This window comes from Pelodiscus sinensis, chromosome 21, assembly GCF_052426305.1.
Source record: "Pelodiscus sinensis isolate ZL-2025 chromosome 21, ASM5242630v1, whole genome shotgun sequence".
In the NCBI taxonomy this organism is placed as follows: domain Eukaryota; kingdom Metazoa; phylum Chordata; order Testudines; family Trionychidae; genus Pelodiscus; species Pelodiscus sinensis.
In genome coordinates, this window is record NC_143072.1 from 23,128,184 (window position 1) to 23,150,260 (window position 22,077).

General features: G+C 44.6%; 1 protein-coding gene across 5 annotated transcripts in view; it reads left to right on the forward strand.

The window, feature by feature from the left end:
- The window catches only part of TRIM37 (tripartite motif containing 37), a 67,727-nt gene that overhangs the window by 4,920 nt on the left and 40,730 nt on the right, over positions 1 to 22,077 (forward strand). For 4 of the 5 annotated variants that reach the window (XM_075904680.2, XM_075904678.2, XM_089772107.1 and 1 more), the window contains 3 exons: positions 12,528 to 12,568; positions 15,005 to 15,121; positions 19,655 to 19,742. In XM_075904680.2, coding sequence (XP_075760795.2) covers positions 12,528 to 12,568; positions 15,005 to 15,121; positions 19,655 to 19,742 — 246 coding nt within the window. Of the gene's footprint in view, positions 1 to 12,527; positions 12,569 to 15,004; positions 15,122 to 15,208; positions 15,273 to 19,654; positions 19,743 to 22,077 lie in introns of those variants that run through there. The other variant, XM_025179267.3, reaches the window with a different exon arrangement.

Here is a 22,077-nt window from a genome sequence, read left to right on the forward strand (position 1 = left end):
ACTTGTAGAGGTGGAAGATTTTGAGATCCTAAGTAGGGATGTAGAAGATTAATTGGTTAACCAGTAGGAGCTGGGGCAGCCCCTCTCCCCTACCGCAAGTGACATGCTTGCTTCTAGGTAGCCAGCTGCAGCAAGGCCACTGCTCTGGGCCCCTGCCAGCCCCGCTCTTCGGGGGGGGGATTCACTGTGGGCTCTTCAATATAAAGCTTCTTTAAGCTTAAATAAGCTTTGTACTGCAGAGCCTGCAGCATAGGTAACCACTATGATTTTTAGCAGTTACATGGTTACATTTTAAAGTGCATTTATACATCCCTAATCTTAAGCAGTGTTTATGGGTCTGGCAAATAGAAAATCCATCCTTTGACTTGTAACTTGTGCATGTGATTATAGATCACGATATTAAGGATTCTAGCCATGCTTTAAGGATGCTGAATGATGGACGTAGCACTCAAATGGCTGTTAACTTTTTTTAGGCTCAGGACCCATTTGTAAACCTTGATGGACTGTCATGACCCTGAGACATGCCCCGAGAGTTCTCCTCCTCCCAGTGGTCTGTGCAATGTGAGGAGGAACTTAGGCCTGGCTTACACTGGGAGTTTAGGTTAAATTTAGCCCGATAAGGTGGGTTTTTTAAACAAGGAGTCCACATTACCAAGCCCGTTGCATCTGCTTTAAGAGCTGCTGAAGTCTGTTTCAGTACTTCTGCTTTTACAACCTTGCATGGTCAAATTTACGGTAGTGTAGAACCAGCATTGCGAATATTGACGTTCTTGAGCTCTGGGAAGCATCCCACAGTGCCCTGCTGTGACCACTCTGTCCAGAACTTGCTACTCTGTTGCTCTCCAGGTGAACAGGAAAAGCCCTGGGAAAGCTTGAATTTCATTTCCCACATGGCCAGTGTTGTAAGCATACATCAGAGCAGGCAACACACCTGAACATCACATGTAGCTATGAGTTCCATGACTTTAAGTCTCATGAGCTCCAGTTCCCAGGGACACAGAAGCGCACCAGCATGGAGTATGAAGATGATTTTGGACCCCATAAAGGCATGGGGAGAGGAATGCATTCTCTGAATCAGCAAATGAAACACAGACACTCATGCGAAGATTGCAAAGTGCACGGTGAAGAAAAGGTACCTCAATGATGCCCAACAGTGCAATGTTAAAATAAAATAGCTGAGGCAGTCTGATCACAAGACCTAAGGAGGCAAATGGACAGACTAGTGCACCACCACAAACATGCTGATTCTATGACCAGCTGCATACGGTCCGGGGGTAGTGGGGTGAGACCTGACCAGCTTCCCAAGATAAACTATGGAATCCTTCCAAGATGCTCAGGGCAGCAGCGTGGAGGAAGAGAATGGCCAGCCGGTGAGTGTCAAGAACTTTATAACCTTGGAGACGATCCCCTCCTCCCAGGATGTCTGTCGGGCACCATACCCAGGGAGGGCACTTCTGGTGAGTTCACTTTGTTTTTCTTGCTACAAGAGGGTAAGGCAGTTTGGTGTGGCACACTCTTGTGCCTACACAGCATGGGGCCCCTGTGTCAGCCGACGGTCAGGGCAGTGTGTGTGTGTATGCTTCCGAGAAAAGGTTTAACGTCCGTGTCTTTACTGCTAGGACCGGGGTCCCGTCGCAGAGGGTGGCCAGCAGGCCAACAGACGCCCCGTTATATAGAAAGAGCTTATTACACCTTAGATTTTAACTGCTAGAACACAGGGGTTCCTTCGCAGCGGGCAGCCTGGGAAAGGCTGGAAAGGTGCCCCAACGGATCTTGTCACCTGGGAGTGACACAGATCCAAACGCCCAAGCTCTCCTTATGTCTGTCCCTTTATGACCGGCTGAAGTTCTTTAAATTGTGCTTGGTTCTGTTACAGCAACTGAAGGAGTCAGGTTAAAGCTTAAACAGTTACAGGTTTATTAAAAGACTTATAAAAGCATATGGTTACAATGGCTATTGCTCTATTTCTTAAATGCTAACAAATACAGATTTTAAAAATGGTTACAAAGAAAATAAAGATAGAAAATAGAAATAATGGTACCAAGTGACAGCTTAATCTTTAAAGAGCTCTAAGTCTATGTATATATATACTTAAACAAAGGACCACATCCAGGTACAATTTTTACCCCTTTCTGTGCCTCTCGACTCCAGCGTGTCAGGCCAGGGCCGGTCTCTCAATTCCTAGGAAAGACGAATACGAGGTGGGCGTCCCCTTGGAACCTCGGGAGATCAAACACCTAACCCGACCAGCAGATAGATGGTAGATTGACACTCAAAGAGAATGCGCTGCTGGACCTATCTTTATACCCCTGGGGGCCCGTATTCTCTTTCTTATCTAAGATGCCGAATTCTACTGGTCCGTTTTGTGGCGCCAGTTCTTACAAGCAAGTTTCAAGTTAATTTACACTTGCAAGAGAGATAACTAAATTGTGAGCACTAGACATTTTTTACTGGGCGAGAGATTCCTCCCCCCGCGGATGGATGTGTGTTCGTATCAATATGGGTTAAGTCAAGGGCACTCCTTGGCAGCCTCTTGGTCAGCAATTGGCATATCTCTGTTTATAGCCATTCATGGTCACACAGCCTGGGCCTTCTGCTCTGTGTGCCCTGTATGCTCCAGGCAAGCAAAAATGGATATTACAAGGGGGTTCCTGTCTGGCTACATTCCACCCCCTGATACGACACACCACATCCCAGGATACAAGATGGCGGTGATACCAGCACCTCTTGCCCACCTTGGGGGAATCTAGAAGTGCCCGATGGCCGGAATAGAAGGTTCAGGATCTAGGAATTGGCGAGGGTCCTTTCCTAGTGCTGTATATCGAATGTGCACAGAAAAGATAGCTGCATTAACTAGGCATTGCACAATACATAGAGCTATGCAGAAAATGATTACAAAAATTACAGTGGTTAGAGCAGTGGTTATAACAGAGTGTAAAAAAGGAGTTAGGGAAAATCTCAGCTGTTGGGCTAACCAATTTAGCCATGAAATGTTTACATTCTTAGTTACAGCATGTCTTACCCCATACTATCTGTTGCCACTTCCTTTGCCTCCCCCCAAAGTTATTTTGAGGATTGCGGTGGTCGCTGTTATCGAACCATACTGGTCTCCATTGGAAGATGTCACTCTTGTTCCATCAGTTGTTTTGGGCTGAGAGGGACAAACTCGATTCTCAGTCTAGTAGAGGAGTTAAGTAAGGTGTTGTGGTACAGCAGTAGCAGTTGGGATGAGGAAGAAGACCATGGCGAGTTGGAGTACCATGTCTTGCTTCAGCTTAGGTTTCTTTTTCTATAGTTCAGTCTATAACAACAACGATTGCAAGCACTGCAACAGCAAGCGGTATATATACAAAAAGTTCATGATGGTTTCCCGGATCCACACCAGCGCTGGGAGGGATACATCCCACTGGAGCACTGTTCAGGGCCATTGCCTCAGTTTCCTGTAATAAAACAAAAAAGTTTACCGGTCTTGGATACAATCCAAGCCTCAGTAATGGTTATTGGTGTTAGCCCAGCGTCTGCAGTGGTCTAGACTCCTTTTCCTTTGTAGGAGTGCAGTACGTAGGTTTGCATTCTTAAACTGGGGTGTTTGATTACTACAGTGTCTTCAGGTGCATATTTAGAATCTTTGAGTGGCACAGTGTGGCTAGGAGAGGTTCTCCCTGTAGGGAAGAAATCTCTTACTGATCGGACTGCCCGTAGGGGTCTGCCGATTGTTTAATCTTTGCACCACAGTATTTAATCTGTTTTCCCATTTGCCATCTGTGGGCCTTTGGGTCCTCATGGATTCTTTACTTCCCCACTCCCATGGGTAGGCACGGGGGAGATGGGGACTCACCACCATCAGGGCTGGGTGGTCAAAGCTATCTTATTCTTCAATACTGGCCTTCTAATTCTTTAATTTAGTTCCATTAATTAACAATCTAATCAGTCTCTGGTCCAAATATCTGGTTAGATCTAGTGAAGTGGACACAGAGCTGGACAGATCCTTCAAACTATCTAGGATCACTTGGTTGGCTTGGCTGGTGTGTAGGCCTTTACAGGCACTGGATATTACTGCATCTACCAGCCTGTATTCTATACAAACTTTAACTCAGAGGACTGTGTATTTGTTCTATGTATGTGACTTGAAGGAGGTTACGTTGACTAGAGTCACTGTTTCTCTTATAGGACCAAGCATAGTTCACAGATATTTAATTGTTAACCTATGCAATTCTATAATTCTTGAGGCCTTTTAAGGCATCAGGCACCAGTGAGTAGCAGGGCAAGTAGCTGTTATTGCAATGGTGAGGTTACTAGTTTCCTCATTGTTGTGGGCATCTTTACTTAAATATGCTGATGTCCCACTTGCCTGTGTTGTTTCTTATAGATTTCTTATTATCTCTGGCGCTCTAGAGCTATTAAAGCAAAACTAATCTGGTGGGGGAGAGGGCTGTTACCCCACTCCCAGTCTTTCTGTTCACGTGATGCACTCCTTGCTTCTTTCCAGTTTCTTCTTTATTCACCTGTGGAGACATTGTTAACATTCTCCTAGCCTAAACAATTTCCAAACTATTATCCTTTCACTGAATTTTAAAGTTGCCAATTGATTGGGCCTAATTATTAATTTTGATGGTTTTAATTAATGCTTCTGCTTTACTCAAATTATCCTTTCATTAAAACACTATCCTACACACAACAATATTTGCAATACGTATTACAATTAAGACACACAAGACAAACTTGGACAGAACACAAACTTATTGTGTCATGACACAGAACCATGGTTTTTTGTCGTTGTTGTTTGTTGTTTTTCTTCAGCTGGCACCAGCGCTTTCTGATGATCTGAAAGACAAGAAAACATCTCTACCCCCATCGGGGTGGCCTATTATAACTTAAAATACTGCCTAAGATCTGCTAGGGGAATCGGTTACAGCTAGTTCCTTACCACTTCCATGGGCGAGTGAGCTATAACTTTACGAGAACAAGGGCGCTTCATCGGTACTCGTGACCTTCCACTCCCTCGAATTACCTCTAGAGTTGCTAGCCCTCCCCAACGGTGGCATGCCTCAGTTTCTCTCTTGTACCACAGATCAGGCTTAATGTGTGAAGCTATAATGCTTCTCCTTAGCACAAGGTGTTGGTTGGCCAGTTACTGTTCCTGCAAGCAAAAAGCTTTTATTTTCCTGAAAAGAACCATATGTACAATGTTACAGGCTTACTTATGAGGGACAGTTGGTTTCAAACCTCGTCAGAACAGACAGGCAGTCTGCACCCACTTACAACCTTGGATCTGAGAGCAAGCTAAAAGTGTTATCAACTCAGCCTTGAACATAGACACAGTGAAGTTTCAGAGTTTGGATTCTTAAAACAATAACTTGGTTTTCTTAGAAAGCAAATTTAACCTTAAAAGTTGAATGCCTAACGCAAGCACTAACTAATTTGTGCTTTGTCTGTTTGCAATTTTAAGCAAGAGGACATAATCTAAAACAAAATAAAACTAGTTCATTTGAAACCTACAAAATAAAGTTACAATATATAGAGCTCATTCTTTTATGCAGTTAACTAATTAAGTTTCAGTAGAATCCTTAATTTTCCTTTGGGCTATTCCTGGTGGCAACTCCTTTCCTTCCAATATGGGCTTAATGATTGGGAGAGGAGTGTGAAGTGTTATGGCTTGAGCTTGGGTTAGCTCCTTTGTTTCTCTTAGTGCTGTGTAGGCTGCCAGAAGCACTTTTCATAAAGCGTGTAATTTAACTATGACCTCTGCCATAACTTCGAGCCAAACTGTATGGGGCGGCGGGGTACAGTTTCTCCTTCTTGCCATAAGGCATAGGACATCTCTGTGTTTCCCACAGTAAGGTACAAATGAAATGGGACCCATTACGGTAAATCGAACCTATAGACTGATAAGTGCGTATCTCGTTATCAGCTGTCTCTCAGAGCTTCCTCATGAGGGGGGGGCTCATTCCCATCAAGCATGCTTCCTGAGCAAATTATACGGGGAGTAGGTACAAATTAAGATTCCCCGTTTTTTCACATCTTTAATTAGTTCACAGACCGGAGCCATAGCTTCGGCTGGAATGCTGTACTGTTTTATCTTGGTTATAGTGGAAGGCGGGAGAGAGGGGGTTTGAACTAGCAAAGTTCTAAAGCCAGAAAGCTCCAAAAGCTCATTTTTCTCCATTAATTACTTTCTCCTTCCCCTCTCTAGCCTCAGGAGGAGCCGTTCCTGTAGGTGCTCCATGTCTTTATTTAGGGTTCGCACCCGGGTATCCAGGTTCTGGCATTGCTCTAAGAGTTCATATCTCTCTCTCTGCACCTTTATCAGCTCAGTTTCTAAGTTCCAGTAGCTAAAGCAGGCTGCTTGCCACACACCCTTTAACAGCCAGATGCAAGCGCCTTTCCCTAACATCTCTTTATCCCACTTAGGGTTGCCCCATCCCTCTCGGGCAAACTCCTTTTTTGTACAGCTAAAATCCATGTCAATCGTGACTGGCTTCATGCTGCTGTATTTGAACCAATAGCACAATCCTGCCGACTACGCCAATTCTGTCAGCCGACGGTCAGGGCAGTGTGTGTGTGTATGCTTCCGAGAAAAGGTTTAACGTCCGTGTCTTTACTGCTAGGACCGGGGTCCCGTCGCAGAGGGTGGCCAGCAGGCCAACAGACGCCCCGTTATATAGAAAGAGCTTATTACACCTTAGATTTTAACTGCTAGAACACAGGGGTTCCTTCGCAGCGGGCAGCCTGGGAAAGGCTGGAAAGGTGCCCCAACGGATCTTGTCACCTGGGAGTGACACAGATCCAAACGCCCAAGCTCTCCTTATGTCTGTCCCTTTATGACCGGCTGAAGTTCTTTAAATTGTGCTTGGTTCTGTTACAGCAACTGAAGGAGTCAGGTTAAAGCTTAAACAGTTACAGGTTTATTAAAAGACTTATAAAAGCATATGGTTACAATGGCTATTGCTCTATTTCTTAAATGCTAACAAATACAGATTTTAAAAATGGTTACAAAGAAAATAAAGATAGAAAATAGAAATAATGGTACCAAGTGACAGCTTAATCTTTAAAGAGCTCTAAGTCTATGTATATATATACTTAAACAAAGGACCACATCCAGGTACAATTTTTACCCCTTTCTGTGCCTCTCGACTCCAGCGTGTCAGGCCAGGGCCGGTCTCTCAATTCCTAGGAAAGACGAATACGAGGTGGGCGTCCCCTTGGAACCTCGGGAGATCAAACACCTAACCCGACCAGCAGATAGATGGTAGATTGACACTCAAAGAGAATGCGCTGCTGGACCTATCTTTATACCCCTGGGGGCCCGTATTCTCTTTCTTATCTAAGATGCCGAATTCTACTGGTCCGTTTTGTGGCGCCAGTTCTTACAAGCAAGTTTCAAGTTAATTTACACTTGCAAGAGAGATAACTAAATTGTGAGCACTAGACATTTTTTACTGGGCGAGAGATTCCTCCCCCCGCGGATGGATGTGTGTTCGTATCAATATGGGTTAAGTCAAGGGCACTCCTTGGCAGCCTCTTGGTCAGCAATTGGCATATCTCTGTTTATAGCCATTCATGGTCACACAGCCTGGGCCTTCTGCTCTGTGTGCCCTGTATGCTCCAGGCAAGCAAAAATGGATATTACAAGGGGGTTCCTGTCTGGCTACACCCTGTAATAGCTTGTTAACTAGTGATGTTAACTATCGTTTGTGTAAACGAGTAACCACTGGAGATACTAGTGGTTTCACATTTACATGCAGGGAGGTGGGAGCCAGTGCTTGGGGGCTCCTGCCTTCCCTCTTCCCCCCACACTGCTGCCTCTGTGGGAGGCAGAAAGGGGGGGCAGGCAGCTCTGTGGGTTCTAATATGTGGGAGCTGGCTTAAAAGCTAGCTCCCCACAGGCACACAGCTCCTCCCACTGCCCCCCCCCCCCCCCCCCGCCGCCTCTGACAGAGGCAGCAAGGTAGGGGCGTTTGTGTGTAGTTGGTATGATTACCCGATAAGCCCAGGTTGATTGGTTAATTGTGTAATGGTCTGCACGCTAACATCCCTATTGTTAACCTGTCTGGAGATGGAGTGGGAATCCTCCCTGCACATCTCCATGAAACTCTTATAGAGGAACTTTTTGATCCTTCTCACAAGGATTCTGGGGAGGCCTGCCTTATTCTGTCCTCCGTGGTAGGATACTTTCCTGTGCCAAGCAATCAGTAAGTGGTCTGGCATCATTGTAGCACAAAACATTGCCGCATAAGGCCCAGGTTTATGGCCACATTCAGTCAGTATCAGCTCCCTATTGCTATGTGATTTGGAGAAGACTGATATCTTGCATGGCAACCTGGATGAAGGAGCAGGGGAAGCTATTAGCTGTGTTCTCTGCTGCTAGTATGGTTTCAGCCTCTGGCATTCCCTCTGTCCCTCCTCCGCCTGCCTACAGGCTCCTATGGAATGGGAAAGTAGCACTCTTCCAGGAAGCGGTGTGTGGTGGTCACAGAGGAGGGAAGCCGCATGAGCCACCATCCTGCCCCGATAGCATGACCTGACCCTGTCCTCCCTTGCAAGTCCTGGTAGGCCTCTTACCATGACTGTCTCCAAACCGGGTGAATCCAGATGTTCCCTACAGAACACTTTCTTGTACCTGCTGTACTGTGGTCATTAAAGCATAATTTTGGCCTTGCAAATAACATATCTTCATTGTTTTTTAGAGAGACCTTCACTATATGGTAACAGATTAGGTTTTAGGCTCCACAATGTATTTCCTGTAATGTGTGCCCGTCTAACTTTTTGTTACAGCGGGAAGAGCACGGGGCTTACTGCTCCATCAGTTGTCTGGCTCTCACAAATCCGCAGAAAAAATGGATAAGGTATGACATGTTTAAGAAGCAAATGGAATGGAGGAATATGCTACTGGAGTAGATGTGAGCAGAACTGCAGGAGAGGAGGGCATACAGGAAACTGCAAGTGAAGCACCAGGATGATGTCTTTTTGTCCCTGACGGCTGTGATAAGTGCATGGTGGCTTGCCTTGAGAGGCTTCTACCCCACCCATTGCAGAACTATCCTCACCTAGTTCTGTAGCCTCCACCCCCAGGGACCCTAGAACGTGAGGGATGGGAGAACTAAAGGGCAGCCTCAAACTCAACCTCTAGTGCGTCGCAAAGCAAAAGGCTGTCCCTGTGTTTCTGATTCTCCCCCCCCCCCACCCTTGAAGGCCCACCAGGGACTCCTTTTCTGTCCCCACTTTCTTCCCTAAATAAAAATACATGATTTCTGAGCAACAGTCTCTTTCTTACTTGTATTACAGGGATGGGGTGGGGAATTACAGGCAAACACACTGAATGCAGAGGCACCTGGTTGAGAGCAATATGTATGAGTCTCAGAACTGGCCATTCATAAAACTTTCTTTCAAAGCTTCTGATTTGCACTGCCCGGTGCTGTGCTCTCCCTATTGCTCTGGTGTCTGGCTGCTCAAAATCTCTGGTTAGGCGCTCTGCCTCAGCCCCCCATCCTGCCAGATAATTTTCTCCCTTGCTCTCACATATTATGGAACACACAACAGGCTGCCACCACAATGGTTCACTGAGGTCTACCCTAATCAGGAGATTCCTAAACCTTCCCTTTAAATACCTAAAAGCACATTAAACTACCAATCTGCTCTTTACTGCAGTCCAGGCTGCCAGCGTATGGCTTCATGAGCCATGGGAGCAAGGTGTAAGCTGGGTCACCAAGGATTACAATTGGCATTTCCACCTCTCCGATTCTGATTTTCTGTCTGGGGGGGAAAAAGGGTCCAGCTTGCAACTTTCTGAAGAGGCGCGAGTTCCTAAAGACACATGCGTCATGGATCTTTTCCGACCATCCCGTGTTATCAGTGAAATGGCCCTTGTGGTCAATCAGTGCTTGCAGCACCATGGAGAAGTACCCCTTGCGGTTTATGTATTCCTTGGAAAGATGGTCGGATGCCAAGATGGGGGTGTGCATTCTGTCCATTGCCCCAACGTAGTTAGAGGACCCCCATCACGGCAAAGCCTTCCACTTTGGCACCTATGTTTCCCAGTTCCATGAAAGTAGCCTTGCGCATTTGGAAATTTTGCAGCCATTGCTGATTGTCCCATACCTGCAGCACTATGCGATCCCACCAGTCTGTGAACATCTGACAACACCAGAACCAGCGTTTCACTGTTTCCAGAGGATCAGTTGGCGACTGCGTTTCCAATTCCCTCAACTCAAGGGCCTGTCTGGACAGTGTGCCCATGGCATCTTGACATTTATCCTTGTCGTCTTCCTGAAGTGCTGCGCATATGCTCTCAACATACTCCACCATTAGGCGCACCAAGGTAGACTTTAATGCACAATGGGATTCATGAGGGGTGCTGTGCTCCTGATGCTGTGACATCAACGCAGGTAACCAGGGCCAAAAAGGCATGGGAAAAAAACTGTTTCTTGTTAATGTCAAGCAAGGGGGAAGGGAGTAGATGAGCCCATTATGGAATGCTGATGACATGAACCCAGAACCACCCAGTACACAGTTTTGGTCCTGGTGTGCACCTAGAGCATGACCCAGAATGCAAAGCGGCACAGGCGCTGTGGGATAGCTACCCACAGTGCATTGTTCTCAAAATTGATGGCAGTCTCCCTACTGGGATGTGCTGTTTCGAACTATGTTGAATTCTTGTGCATATGGTGGACATGGACCTTCGACTTTACAAAATCAGGTGGTAAGAAATGACCTGAATAAAGTCAACCTTATCTGTTAGTGTAGACATGACCTAAGATTCCAGATGCTTTGACTAGATGTGACCATCTGGGCAACTCATCCCCCATTGGCAACTTGGGGGAAGGGTGGTAAACTGAAATAACCACCTGAAAAAACACATCCTCCCACATGGTACATGGAGCACAGAGAATAAAGCAGGTATTTGTGGTTGTGGGGATAAAGGGAGGAGCTTAGGTTTGTAATGAAAGACGAGTTGGGAGATAGATGTGGGGGGGGGGCAAGGGAGGTAGAGTAAGCCAATACCTCCTCAGAAAACACATGGCCCACAGGAGGCGGATGACAGTAAAGAGGATTTGGGATCCTTGGGGGGGGGAGGGGTCAAATGATGGGCTGTGGGAAGGAGTTGGTTGGCAAAAAGGGCTGGGAGTACTGGGAAGGGTTGGGTCGGTTGGTATGATTGCAAGAATTCCCTCAGCTGTGGGGAGAGAATACATTGGGATGCCCATTCTGGAATGGATGGAGGACATCACGGGGTATGGAAAATTGGATGTCATGTGGCTGCAGGATGGGGGCTATGTATGGTGCAGTATCTACAGGAGACTGACACCAACTTCACCTTCATGGCTCCTGTTCTGGGGGCCTGGCTTGGCTCAAGTTCTCTGAGCATTGTCACCTGATGCATGTTGGCCCATCCGTTGTCCTGTTGTCGTGACAGAGGGCAGGGTGGGTTCAGTACATCACAACATCCAGAGCTGAGCCCCACAACCCTTTGATACTCTCTAGAGACCCAATTTTTGGGTTACAACCAATGGGTGAGAAACCCTTGCTCTGGCAAAGAGTTTTTAATCTTGAGAGGTTAGACAGGTTAGTGGCTTAAACAAGTTAAATAGTTTTATCACTAAAGTTTGAATTTGCAGGTTTGCCTTTTTAATTAAGTTTATCTTCCTGACCCTGCCATTCAGTGCCTGCTGGATTGCTAGTCAAGAAATCAATTGGTTGTAATATCTCCTGAAGGAAAGCTGTATGACAGTAGCAGAGTATGTGGTTCCTTGAAAACTAGTGTGTAGAGTAAGAGTGAAACACCTGTAGTATCTTTGCTTTTTTATTAGACTGTCACTGGGACTGTGCGATAGTCTGTGGCTTCTAGTGGTATGCCAAACAACTCAAAATTCCCTGGCTGTGTCTACACTGGTGCTATCTTGCGCAAAAGCAGACGCTCTTGCGCAAAAACTTGCTGCCTGTCTACACTGGCCGCATTTCTTGCACAAGTAAACTGACGTTCTATTGTATGAAATCAGGGCTTCTTGTGCCAGAACTCTGACGCTCCCGCTCAGGAATAAGCCCTTTTGCGCAACCGTTCTTGCGCAAGAGGCCAGTGTAGACAGGCAACATGAATTTTTTGCGCAAGAAAGCCCTATGGTTAAAATGGCCATCAGAGCTTTCTTGTGCAAGAGAGCGTCTACACTGGCATGGATGCTCTTGTGCAAAAGCACATGCCAATGTAGACACTCTCTTCTGGAAGAGTTTTTGCAGAAGAACTCTTCTGCAAAAGAGTTTGTGTGAGAACATGCCAGTGTAGACGTAGCCCCTGTAACAGAACTATTGTTAAATCAACACTGCACCTCCCTCTCATCCCCCCCAAAAAAGCCCTTCTGTTTCTTGAGGGGGTTAAAACAGTTGCATGTTACATAGAGTGCTTGTATCCGCTAAATCCCATGAATTTAAAATAAGGGAAAAAACACTGGATTGGCACAGAATAGAAGTGAACCCAGTATGTGTGAATATTCTGTATGGTTGTCTCTTGATATTTGCCTATCTCTTTTCTGTAGCGTTGGCTGACTGAACAAAGAGCACAGTGCCCTCACTGTCGGTAAGATCTTTAATAAATTAGAAATAGATTATAATTCTGTGTTGTTAGCTTGTCTTTAAACATATCATGTGCATTACAAGCTTCTGTTTTGAAGGTTCTTAATGTGATATGAAGCCTTACCCAAACTGGGAATCTTACAAAACAAAAAATAGTTCTTCAGCACCTTAGAAACTAACAAAACATGGTATCAAGAACTTTCGTGGGCACAACCCACTTCTTCAGATGAATGGAGTAAGGGGTCCAGAGTATATTCATCTGAAGTGGGTGGGTAGTGCCTTCAAAAGCTCATAACACTATCTACATGTTTTGTTAGTCTAAGGGCATGTCTACACTAAAGAGTTATTTCAAGATAACTCTTGTTGTTTCAGAACAAGGTGTTAATTTGAAATTATTTTGAAATAATGGACTTATTTCAAAATAATAACCTCTCATTCTATGAGGAATAACACCTATTTTGAAATTGCTATTTCAAAATAGGATTAGCATGAACGTTCAGCTGCTGCTATTTCAAAATAACTACTTCCCAGAGTAATTCAAAGTAATTACCCCCCAGTGCTTCTTAGCTCTAGGTCGAGATAGTGCATCCACATTAAGGGAGCTGCCTCGGACTAATTTTGAGGCTTCCCTGTAGCGTGGATGTGCTATTTCGAAATAGTTATTTCCAAATAACTTATTTTGAAATAACCTGGTAGAGTAGACATAGCCTAAGGTGCTTCAGGACTGTTTGTGTTTTTTTCAGTTACAGACAACCCCTCTCAGACTTCTAAATTGGGCAAATAATTTTTTTAAATCTTAGGTTAATCCTGGCCATACTAAACCTTGTAAAATCTTGGTGATCCCCTTTTATGTTATTGAATCCAGTTAAAGCATATAACCACATCTCACAAGAAGTGGACAGGACTCTTTCACAACTAGTCAGTGTCACTCCTTAAATGGCCAGCACAGGGACCAAACTTTCCTTCTTTCCATAGATACATGAGACACACATGTCAAGGAATAGACATGTTGTGACATTGCCCAAAGAAGTAGCAGCATGCACATTCTTAAAGTTTGTGCCCCATAAGTACAGAGTTTGAAAAAATTCACTTCTCAAAGGCAAGTAAGACACTCTTCTTTGTGAGGTGCATGATCAACCAATTTCTTCGGAATGAAAGCTATTTATATTAAAAAGCAAACAAACCAAGAACCTTAAAGTTTTACGCCTGATAGTTTTGAAGTTTCAAAATGTGGACTATGCATTGTAGACAGACAGCTTTATTGCCTCTGATATTACAGATTGAACCTCCGAAATCCGGGACTTTCTGATCTGGCACTATCCAGCAGGACCACGGATGTTGCTGGATCAGAGAGCCCCGGAGCTCGGTAGTGTAAACCAGCTGGGAGCCTCATCCCCGGGGAGCCCCAGTCGGGCAAGGCAGCAGCAGAGCAGCCGGCAGCAACAACAGGGCAGCTGGCAAGCCCCGTCCCCAGGGATTCCTGGTTGGCCTGGGGAGAAGCAGGGCTACAGCGGCTGGGGTGTTCGGTCTCTGGGGAGCCCCAATGGACCAGAGCCCAAGTCCAAGCCCTGTAGGCTGGAGCCCAATGGCAATGGGGCTGGAGAGGGAGTGTCCTCTGAGGCTAGTGGCAAGGGACCTTCCCATATCTGACAAATTCCCTCATTCAGGATGGATCAGATCCTGAAGGTGCCAGGTAAGGGAGGTCCAACCTGTACTTATGTTTTTGTTAGAAGAGTGGAATAGACAAAGCCAATCAGTTTTATTGGGGTTCTTCAGAGCCTTGAAATCCTGAAACTGAGTTCTTGAATCTGGGGCTTACTCGCCTTTCTCTGCAGCATGGGAAAAAGGTCACTTCCAGGTTTATTTTTAGTGTAAATGGTGAATTGTTTGTAATATGAAGTCTTTAAACCATGATCTGAGAACTTCAGTAACTCAGCCAGAGGCTATGGTCTATTTCAGGAGTGGGTAAGATTATGTGGCTTGCAATGTTCGAGAGGTCATGCTAGATCATAACATACAGTCTGTGATAGAAAATATGACCTATGAGGAAAGATTGGAAGAACTGGGTTAGTTTAGTTTAGAAAAGAGAAAACTGAGAGGCATTAAGTTTTCAAGTATCTAAAGGTTGTTACAAGGAGGAGAGAGAGAAATTATTCTCAAGAAGCAATGGGCTTAAATTGTAGTAAGGGAGATTTAAGTCGGATATTAGGAAAAACGTCCTAACTGTCAGGGTGGTTAATTACAGGAGTAAATTGTGTAGGGAGGTTGTGGAATCTTCATCATTGGAGATTTTTGAAAGCATGTTAGACAAACATCTGTCAGGGATGCTCTGGCTGGTGCTTGGTCTTACCATGAGTGCAAGGGACTGGTCTTGACGACTGCTTGATGTTCTTTCCAGTCCTGTGATTCTAGGACTCTAACTTCAACTTTTTTTTGACAGAGCCCCACTCCAGCTACGGGAACTTGTAAACTGTCGTTGGGCAGAAGAGGTTACTCAACAGCTTGACACACTTCAGCTATGCAATCTCAATAAGCACGAAGAAAATGAAAAAGACAAGTATGTAGAACAGATTCGTCTCAAATTTGAGGATTTTGTAGTTTGTCTCAAAGCAGCAAGTATTTAATTACACTCTTTTAAAATTAGGGAATGGATTGTAGTTCCTAAGTACTGAAAACTGAAGTGTGCTACCATGTAATAGAAGCAGTCAGTAAGTATGCTTCCTTTTATGCTGTCCAGCTGAAAGGTGGTAAGAACTTGGCAGCTGGTCTTTTTATTATTGTTATTTCTAGAAATGGTACCAGTTTCTCTAAGTAGCACTAAAAGCTAAATCTTTAAAGGTCTTTTCTGTTTGTTACCTTGAAAGTCAGACTTGGATTAGAACTGGCTTAATATACTTTAAGGGAAGGTTGAAGAGTGTGCCTTTCATATTCTTCATAGCAATTCTCAGTAACCATATGGCAGGAGTGGCAATATATTTTTGATGGAGGGTCGCTCCAAGAATTTGGTAAGTGGACAAGGGATGCACTCTTCCATGATATTAATGGAGGAGGTGGAGGGTCCAGGATAGAGGCTAGGTACAGAATAGAGCTTGGGGTAAGAGACGGGTGTGTGGGAGGAAGTTTGGGTGAAAGAGGGGATTGTTTCCTGGGGCATGGGATTGGGGTGCAGGGTCTGGGAGGGAGGATGGATACAGGAGGTGGGGGCAGAGGGTTTGGGTTACATGTTGGGGGAGCAGAGGGTTGAAGGGAGGGGGGGTTCAGACAGGCTCGAGCAGGAAGACACTTATTTGGGCAACTCTCAGCCAGCAGCCTAGCAGGTTCCCTGCGTTCCATGCCCCAGCAGACCACTCAGAGCAGCTCTGCTAGGCCATTTGTGTCTGTGAAGAGCTGCAAGCCTGAGGGGAGGGGTACTTCACATGCTGCCTGTTGGAAGAAACTGGCCAATGAGAGTTACACTGTTGTGCTGGGGGTGGGGGTAATCTGTAAAGCCTCTGTCCTGGGCTCACAGCTGTTCACAGACAAACAGGGCCCCGCAGCTGGCTTTTCTGAATCGTGTGCTGGGGTGGGGTAGGCAGATAGCCTGCCTGAGGCTCCTGCTGCATCTGTGAGCTGGATCCAGTGGCTTGGCGGGTTGGGTGTGGCCTGTGGGCCGTATTTTGCCCAAGCTTGCTACATGGATACCTGTAGCCCCGTGGGGCTCAGGGCAGTGCTCCTCCGCCTTGGGGTCAGTGGGCAGCCACTCCGACCCACTCCCCTGACACACCATCCATAATAGAAAGTCCTTACATACCAGCCCTTATTCCGGGCAGAGCAACAATATACCCCAAGGACCGTTCTCAGGCCCAGCCCTACTTCAGGGAGGATCAACTGGCACCTAGACAGTTAGTACAAGGCCCAGACCCTGGTTCTGGGTGGGAGGCAGGAAAAACAGTTTGTATGCCCAAGCTCTGGTGCAGGACAGGGCTGCAGGAAAGTGGTTTGTAAGTTCGAGCCCTAGTTCAGGACGGGGCAGGAGGCAAACACACACCAGTAGTTCAAGGCCCGTTTGCAACAACCCCAGCCGGGTCCCCTTGCTCAAGCGAGGGTCCGGTCAATGCAGGCCGCTGCATGGGAATAGCTGGAGCGGAGGAGGGAGAACTGCCACTCAAGAGTGGCTTGGCAGGGATGAAGCAGGCCCACCCACCCTACTGCATCCCAGCCCAGGGCTCTAGCAGCAGCAGCAGAGCAGTTGGCTGTTGGGTCAGCGGGGATCTGTACCACAATGCACTGGCCTTCTGGTAAACAGGGCAGCTATCCCTGGGCTGCTTCCATTGCCCTCCTCGGGCTGTACCTGGGTCCAGAGCAGATCATCTGGGCACAGTGGTTCAGAGTCCTCTGGCCATGTAAACAGACTCCCCGGCAGTTCTCCAATAATGGGCCTGGTGGCCCCAGCCAGTTCTCAGCTTCCCCAGGGTCCAGCTCCTCTCTTGGGAGTGTGGTAGAGGCTTCTGGCTTCCTTAGTCACTGGGGCTAGACTGGGCTCTCTGGTCGGCCTTTTATATTCCTGGTCCCACCTCCTGGCTTCCTGTAAGGTGGGTTGCTAGAGCCAGGTGCTGCCCACCAAAGCTCAGGGAGGGGCTTCTCCCCCTCAGAGGAGCCATTACTATACCAGATAATGAAAGCATAGGCAACATTGTACAGATTTCTCTGCTGATGCATTCAGAAACCTAAAAGGACACCTGAATGTGCTAGTGCATAAGCCTGGACATGTCTTAATGTGTTTATTTCCAGTATGATATTTGATCTAAGGCATGCATGGTCCAAAAATCTGTCCATGTAGGATTTGCAGTGATATGGATAACAAAGATTTGTCATGTACTGTACAATTTAACTGTCACTGAAAGTGTCCTTTCTCCTTGGATTTCATATAGTAAAGAAAGAATCAATTACTTAGATCTGCCAATACTTGGATAGCATAAAGAATTCAGGGTTAATATCACAGTAAAAAAGCGACCCTTTGGATAAATGCAATTTGTAGTATTTCTTATTACTGGTTTGTGCAGTTTATTTCATTGCTAATCAGTAAAGCTCATTGGTAGAGTATTGAGAGTTAATGTAAGGAATGCAGAGGGAGAGGGGAATACAGTAGGAAATAAGGGAGGACATACAAAGATGGGAAGGGGGATAGGAAAAAAAGGGCAGGAATAGCAGTTTAGCCCCTCTCCCCCAAATGAGATGACTTTCCCATTGAGTAATGGTGAATAAGTCAATCAGATAATTCATGATTATAACAAAGTTACAAGTAGTTCTTCAAGTCTTCGTCAGTGTGGATTCTGTTCAAGATGCACGGTGCTTCGTGTATACAGGCAGTCCCCGGGTTACGTACAAGATAGGGACTGTAGGTTTATTCTTAAGTTGAATTTGTATGTAAGTCAGAACTGGTACATATTGTAGAGGAAACTCTAGCCAAACATTTCTCCAGAGCTCAGTTTTATTCTCCCACGCCTCACTTCCCTCAGTCCTTTATTCTCAAGCTGAGGTGTCTGCTGAGAAAAGCTGCTCCGCGTCTCCCTGATCTGCTGGGGGGGGGTGGGGAGAAGCTCTAGCTTTGCGTCTCCCTGGTCTGCTGGGGGGAAGCAGCTAGTGCGGGGTTGCCTCACCCCGTTTGTAAGTAGGGATCCGATGTAAGTCGGATCCATGTAACCCGGGGACTGCCTGTATTGAGTGCAGACCACACTGAGAAACTGTCTTAAAAATCACAGTTACTATAAGGTAAGTAACTGTTCTGAACTGCATAAAGATACTAGTATGGCCTTGATCTTTGTGCAAAGTTCTCAATGACCTCGTTCAAAGATCTGCTGTGATGGTGCTTTATTAGCTTGCTCACAGACTGAGGTTTTGGTGTAGTGATTAAACTATTTTTAAACCCATTGCCAATTGTTCAAAAATCAGCCATTTTCATGAACAAAGGTACAGGAAAAAGAAAAAAATTGAGTGATGAAAATGATAGCATTAATTGAAGCCACAACTAAAGACTAGTATAAAGCAACACTTCCAATGTTACATTTCCTAGAATTATCTGATGATCAAATGTATTCATACCAAGACATTGAAATACTTTTTGTGTTTGTTCATTGTAGTTTCTGTATACTCCTCCAATAAAGGTCGTGACTTAAAAAAACAAAACAAAAACAAAAAACAAAGAATTGATTTGAATGTATTTATCTTGCCAGAGTCCTGGAGACAGTATTATATCTAGCTTCACCCTTATTGTAGAAGACTGGGACTTCTTACGATACTGAATATAGAAAGCTGATTCACGTGGCCATATATAGGAAAGAGATATCACACTGTTATTTGGGAGTTCGTGACCAGTGTGTAATATCCTCTGGGTCTGGTACTGATAGAAACTTGACAGTAAAGAAAGGCCACTGAGGCTCAAGTCTAATTGGAACATTGAGAAATCAAGGTCCTCACTCTTGGACCCATATTACTAAGCAGAGCTGAGAATCTTGTGTTTAAATAAACTAGTAATTTGCCATTTGCTTTGAGAGTAGGTCCTGTTTACATATTAGCTTTCTTCTAGTTAAAATATTGATACATAGATGCCACTTGAGCACTTAGATAACACATTGATAAACATCTCAGAATATTTTAGGTTTACAAAACCTTTCTGAGTTCCTAGATTATTGGAGTTTCAATCATTTGAGATTTTTAGCTTCTAGAATCAGTGAATTCAAAGCCTGGTTTGTTGGTATACAGTGCAGGTAAGATGATGCTTAAAAATTGTTTCCAGAATGCACTCTCTCACCTCCAGGAGAAGCTTCCTGGAACGATATTAAACGTGAGTCAAAATAAAACTACGAGAACTATCTTAGACTTCACTGATAAGTGTTGTACATTTGACTGACTGAGGAGGCACTCTTCAGTCATTTTTACAATTCAAAAAGAATATATCTATTTAATTTTGCTCTTGGCCATTGGGAAACCATTGGTAATGCCTCAGTTTTGTGCTTTAGTATCAAAATTATATCAACAAAATAAATCAAGCTGCTGAATCTTTTGCACACTTCATGCACCACTATGTAATTTCCCATAATTTGTTTTTAAGGTGCGAAAACCATCATGAAAAACTCAGTGTATTCTGCTGGACATGTAAGAAATGTATCTGCCACCAGTGTGCTCTCTGGGGAGGAATGGTGAGTAAAAGGCTTGTAGCATGTTATGATCATGTGGAAAGTAGGAAATTATCTTTGTAGTGCTTGAATTGTATTACAGAAGCAGTACCAATGACATGAATTTATTAGCATTGTTTTCAAATTACCTTTATAATACTGTAGTTACAGCATGTGGACAAATGAGTCTTATGAATTTTGACATAGATAATGTTTCCTGTTACAAGCTGAAGCAGGAAGTATCCTTGCTTCTTTTGGAAAGGTGCTAGAATTAGCGTCCTGGGTATGAATTTTGTAACTAAGACTGTTGTAAATAAACTGAAAGTGACAATGCCTAGCATAAGTCTCACATAATCATGTAACTCTAATTACATTTGTGTTACACATATTCAGCAATAATCTTCAGTAGTTGAAAGACAGTTTCAAGTTTAAAAAATAACCTTTTTTTAAACACTATCTGTAGACATCAGCTTACTCTTCACTAAGCTGAGTGGAAACTAAAACACGCTTTCCCTCATTTACCTTTTACACTGTGTGACCAACAATGAGAACTACCTTAGACTTCACTGATAAGTGTAATAAATCTGAATGACTGAAGAAGCACTGTCCAGTCATGTTTGGCCCCAAATGTAACTTAACAAGACTTTATTTAACACAAAACTAGTAGGTATTAGGGATGTTAAATTGCGTGTAATCAGCTAATCAAGTAGTCGATGGAATTTCCAGCCGTGGGAGCTAACTCTGCTGTGGATCTGCCTTTTAAATGTATTAAGAACCGTTAGACTCTTAATACATTTAAAAAGGCAGAGGTGGGAGGGGGGGACTGGGTGTGAGCTGGGAATCAGGTGATTCCGAGCTCCCGCCTGGTCTCAGATGCTGTGCCTCTGCTTTTTAAACATATTAAGAGCCACTATATGTTTAAGAAGCAGATGCACAGCTCAGGGGGAGGGACCAGGAGCCAGCTGAGAATCAGCTGTCCCGGCTTGCTCCCAGTACCCCCAGCTGTGCCTCTGCTTTTTAAATGTATTAAGAGTCTGGTGGCACTATTAAAAAGCAGAAGCACAGTATCTGGGATGGGTGCAAGCTAGGAATCAGCTCATTCCCAGCTCCTGCCTGGTCCCCTGCTATGCCTCTGCCTTCTCTGACCCTCAAAACAGCGCTGGGGGGAACCAGCTTTTAAGCCAGGTCCCCCCAGCACCTGCTCCTGTTCTCCCCCCGCTTTGCTGCCTCTCGCCGACAGAGGCAGCTTGGGCAGGGGGGAGGAGTGACTAATTGAGTCACTACTTGACTACCCGATAAGCATATGCTTATTGGGCAGTCAGCTAGTCACTTACATCCCTAATAGGTATTTGTATGACCCTTTCAAATGTTCTATTTTTACAATTCAGCTTATTTTATTGTAGGAAAAAGTATCTGTTTTGTAAAATCCTTCAAGTAATTGTCTGTTTTGGGAAAAAGGGAGAAGATACAAAGGCTTCAGATTATGAATAATCTGTTAAACATTTTATGTACTTAAACACTGAATCCCTGTGAAAGCCAACAGGAACCTAAAATTGAAAGTTTCCAGTTCTGTACTCAATGGCTTTCTCTAGTTGATCTAACTATGTTTTGTTTTGGGTTATGTTAAGGGGGAATAGCAGAAGCATAGGAAAAACTATAAATTCTTAATACTATTTTTATAATATTAGGTCAGAAATAAAAATAATATTTTAAGCTTGATAGCCCTTTACTCCATATTCAAAAGGAGGAGATTCTCTGCTTGAACTCAAGCTTTATAAGCACCTTAGATCCCCACGTATTTAATACCATACCAGTTAAATATTCCCAAGTGAGACAGATGTCACATACTTAGTGATCGTCAATTTAACATTCCCAATTCGTTTTTTTGTTTTTGCTGGAATGTTAGCTCAAAATGTGTATACCTCTTTGAATGTAAAATCATTTCATTCTCCCCCTGACTTAACTGGCCTAAAAGTTGTGCAGTAAATGTTGAGGCTCATTTTGGATGAGTTCTCAGTCTCTCTAAACAGCTCTCTACAGCAAGCATTTCTGATGCAGAAGTCAGATCTAAGATTTGTTACTAAGTGAAGTGAAAGACACAGACATCCTACAGACAATCTGTTCTGGATCTTTTCCAAATTAAATGGTATCATAGATAGGGATGTTAACTTTAGTTTAATCAACTAATTGACTAGTCGATGGATTTTCCATCAATTTGTTGATAAGCGGGGAGCCACAATGCCTGGGAGCTAACCCCGCTGTGTCTCTGCCTTTTAAATGTATTAAGAGCCTGTCAGCTATTAATACATTTAAAAAGCAGAGGCATGTCTGGGACTAGGCGTGAGCTGGGAATCAGCTC